The sequence below is a fragment of the Pyxicephalus adspersus genome, chromosome 1, assembly GCF_032062135.1.
Source record: "Pyxicephalus adspersus chromosome 1, UCB_Pads_2.0, whole genome shotgun sequence".
Lineage (NCBI taxonomy): Eukaryota > Metazoa > Chordata > Amphibia > Anura > Pyxicephalidae > Pyxicephalus > Pyxicephalus adspersus.
In genome coordinates, this window is record NC_092858.1 from 72525282 (window position 1) to 72529475 (window position 4194).

The 4194-nt window shown below is 36.3% G+C and overlaps 1 protein-coding gene across 3 annotated transcripts in view; it reads right to left on the reverse strand.

The window, feature by feature from the left end:
* Positions 1 to 165: 165 nt before the first annotated feature.
* Positions 166 to 4194, reverse strand: part of TAB3 (TGF-beta activated kinase 1 (MAP3K7) binding protein 3) — a 34371-nt gene continuing 30342 nt past the window's right edge. For all 3 annotated transcript variants that reach the window (XM_072414213.1, XM_072414204.1, XM_072414222.1), the window contains 2 exons: positions 2542 to 2649; positions 166 to 1089 (listed from right to left, as the gene is read on the reverse strand). In XM_072414213.1, the coding sequence (XP_072270314.1) occupies positions 950 to 1089; positions 2542 to 2649 (248 nt within the window). In that variant the 3' untranslated portion in view covers positions 166 to 949. The remainder of the gene's footprint in view (positions 1090 to 2541; positions 2650 to 4194) is intronic.

The following is a 4194-nucleotide window of genomic DNA, read 5'->3' on the forward strand; positions in this document are numbered from 1 at the left end:
ACATATTCATTTCTCTGTGAACTATCACAGGTAAGTGAACTGATTTAAAATAATGCTGCTTCATATAAAAAAGGTGGCCCATTTAAATTTTCACTATTGTCTGGTAAGAATATATTAGTGTATGCATTTCAACGAAGGTGCCAAACTAACATAAGTATTTTGGCATAGGTGTCGCAGAATTTTAAGGAGTAATCTTACATAATGATCATTTGAATGTGCTGAACAGCTTTTGGGAACCACTTTAACAGTAATACAGACTGAATACATGCAGTAAAATGTCCATCTTTAGCTTGTTATATATTAAATGTGTGAACATAACCAGTAGTCTGACAATATAGCTTTCTGGACAATGCACAAACAGAAGGGGACTGCATTAATACATTGGATAATGTGCTCTAAAAAAGTAAGGCTAAAACCTTGATTTCTCACAGCAACATTGTATAACAGCATATTGTATTCATTTCATATGGACTTAATTACCCTGAAGAAAGCAGCAGTTACTTTTCTCTAAATATGCTTCATAAGATTTTTATACTACAACACCATGTCACCACCAAAGTCTTCATTCAGTAGGATACTTCTGGGAAGCAGAAAAGACTATTTCTATTCATCTTATCTGTCTTCTGCTTCATTGATCCAAATAATTGGTCTGCAAAACGGTGACCTCCATTACCCCTTTGCTAGATCTCGTCTTCTGGAGAAGAAACCAAATGACCAGCATTTTGAAACCTCCATCATTTACGCACAAAATGAAAAGGGGAATCTGGTAGATCACTAACAGGGCTGTCCTGCAAATACCGAGTCTTGCTTGCGAACAAAGCATTTTCAACTTCAGCAGTGAGTTGGGCTCAGCTTGCTGATACACTGAAGTAAGGTCCCTACTTTTTCCTTGCATGCTAGATAGTATCTGTATAAAACCTCAAGCAAAGTGAAGCAGCTGGCAGCAGATTCAGGTGAACCGAGGCATCTCGCACTGCTCGCAACGGTTTAGTGCTGGGTGATTGAGAAAAGTACAACTATTGCAATTCCATGGAGACCCTTCAAAATCTTCATCTCTTGCTTGTCTCTGATTGGGTCTGTGCCGAAGACCTGGAAAACAGACAGATTTTCAATTAGCTTACAATAAATCTGAAACTTTAGAGAGACCCCTCAATCTTTCACCTTCAGAACGTCCAAACGCAGTTTAAGGAAATGTCATGGCAAGAAACCCCACAGGCCCAGGAATTGCTGCTCAGAGGGGGCAGCAACTTAAAAGACCTGAAAAAAGGAACACTACCCCCAAAATATGATGGCACCTCCGTGGGCATCATGGAGAGAAAGTTGTGAAAACTCAACTGCTAACAAGGAGACCTGAATAATGAATGAAGTTAGACATAAAGCCTGGTAAGGTCAATTAGAATATCCCCCTGTAGCAATACTGTAGAGGAATAGACTGAACCCTATGAACAAAACAGAACTGGTTTTGCACAAAATTTCCATCGGAAAAAACAAAAATTCAAAACCTTTACAGCTTTCCAAGAAATAACAGGCAACTGAACAGCTATAGGATTCCACAAAGTGCCAGAGAATATAAAAAACCCAAAGAGTACAAATTCAGGGCATCACATAAAACAGACAAAAACTAATGCTAATTCAGTCATAAAAAACCGAACAAAAACATACAGACTAAGGCAAGCCTACCTATTCTAACTGTAACAGGAACCCTCCTGACCATAAAAGCTTAAGAACAAAGTGGAAGCACAACCAAATTATATCTGGCACATTAGGCTGTTTGTGTGCTTTACTTACAATGCAGGGCTACCAATGCTGCATTGCATAGGCAGCCTTAGAGAAGAGGAAGTGTAGAACCGATGGCAGAGAAGATTGTGTAGGAATTAGGTAAAAAGGTAAGACAAGTGCTTTTTACATCCTCCAAGTGAGCATTTACCTACGCTACAGTACAGGCTTTAAAGCTGTCATGCTATGAGTATTTTGGTACATTTGTCTCTTTCCTTTGTAGTGTTGGAAGATCAGACATTCTTGGCCTCGAAAACTTGTACTGCACCCTTTAGAAGAGATTACGCTTGATATGAACTGACCCATTCACATTCTTTAATATTTTGATGGTAATAAAATCAGGAGTTTGACTAGGTCAATCAAAAACCTTCAATTTTATCTTTGTAAACTATTCATTGGAGCAAAAACATCTAAATCTATATTTAAAAGCATTGAATCCAGCAAACCCAAGATCTTCCATAACAATCAAGATTTCTTCTTAGGTGTTAAATGTTTTTGCTCTGATCATTCTGGAGAAAGCAGCTTCTTTTGCTGTGAAATGCGTTGAAAAATTGGCCTTCTAGGGTGAAATAGTTCAACTGTTTTCGAGTGACAACATGTAGAAATAGTGTATATGATTTACCAGAAACTTCGGGAGCACGTTTGGGTAATTTAGACATGATTCTGAACATCATGTGAGATATTATAATAACTCAAAAGCAAACACATTTTATGTTAATGATGGGTTTGGAGATTGGCTAAAACAAAAAGCAGCAGAACACTTACCAATATCCCCAGCACCAGGATTAGGGATGTCCGGGGGCTCAGTTTTTTTATTTGAGGTCACACTGATTCTTCTAGCTTTTCTCTCAACTAATAAAGAATCGGATGAATCTGATCAAAACATACAAAATAGCAAGTTAAATGGAATGCAACAATGTTACTTTATATTTTTTATCTTTATAAACCAACAACATGTATTTAATGCTTTTTGTTTCTGGAACAAAACAATGAATAGATATAATAGAATTCAGAATCATTCAGAGTAGTTAAAATATTGCATTAGGACTATATGCCCACTGGTGCCCTTTTTCTAAACTTTATGCATTTCATTTTTGGCAAGAACTAGAAAAAGCACAGAAAACAAAAAAGGGATAAATTATTCTCCATCAGAGTCCATCAGCAGTGGAAGAATTGCATGCCTTATTGCATGTCCTATTGTGTTTCTACCTAGGGTCTTGCCACAGACAAATACAAAACACAAAGGGGGCAGATGCCAGTGTGCATAAGCCCTTATATGAGATATTGTCACCAATTACAGTAAGTAAAAGCCCAGAAAGTATTTTCAGTAAGTAAAAGGAAGAAGTATTTTAAATGTTTACTTGAAATGTTTTTCCTTCATACAAACTTTTATTTCACATTTCATTCAGTACGTTAGACAATGTGAATATCCAAGGAAGAGACCATTTCCTAGAAAAGCTCCCTCCTTGTGTTTTTTACCTTAAACTTAACAAAAGTTCAATAAAAATTTCAGATTCCAGAGGACCTTTTCTAAATAGGAGGGGGGGGGGGCACGTAGATTCACATATATAGAAAGTACATTTGTTAACCATTTAACCACATTACATGTCACTGGATACATTTTCTTTTTGCATTTTGATTAAGTAGGGAACAAGGCAAAAACCAGAAAGCGTACACTGGCCTTAGGTATCAGCATTATGAACCATCGGTTGATATGATATGCATGACTTTTTGTGAGATGCACTGTGTCTGCCTGTTAATGTATAGTTTAAACTGATTCCTAATTACGATTGTAATTGTCAATTTATAACTTTCTAAATTAAACAAATACAGACATGGCCAAAAATATTGGTACCCTTGCATTTATGTCAGAAAATGCACCACATCTCCCAGAAAATTGTTGCAATTACAAATGCTTTGGTATTATTATGTTTATTTATTTTTTGTTGACACTGAAAGAACACAAATAAGCAAAGAAAAAAATATGAGATATTCAACACAAAACATCAGAAATGGCCTAGCCAAAATATTGACACCGTCAACATAATACTTGCTAGCACACCCTTTGTAAGAACTGATGTTAATCACTTTTTGTAACAATCAAAGAGTCTTTTAAATCTCTTCTGGGATTTTGGACTACTCTTACTTTTCCAACCTGCTGTTTTTAGATCTCTCCAAATGTGCTCTATGGGATTTAGATCTGGACGCATTGCTGGACACTTCAGAACTCTCAAGCACTTGGTCTTAACCCATTTCTGGGTGCATTTTAAAGTATACAGTTAGGACCATAAATATTTGAACAGAGACAACTTTTTTTCTAATTTTGGTTCTGTACATTACCACAATTAATGTTAAATGAAAACTCAGATGCAGTTGAACTGCAGACTTTCAGCTTTAATTTAGTGGGTTGAACAAAAA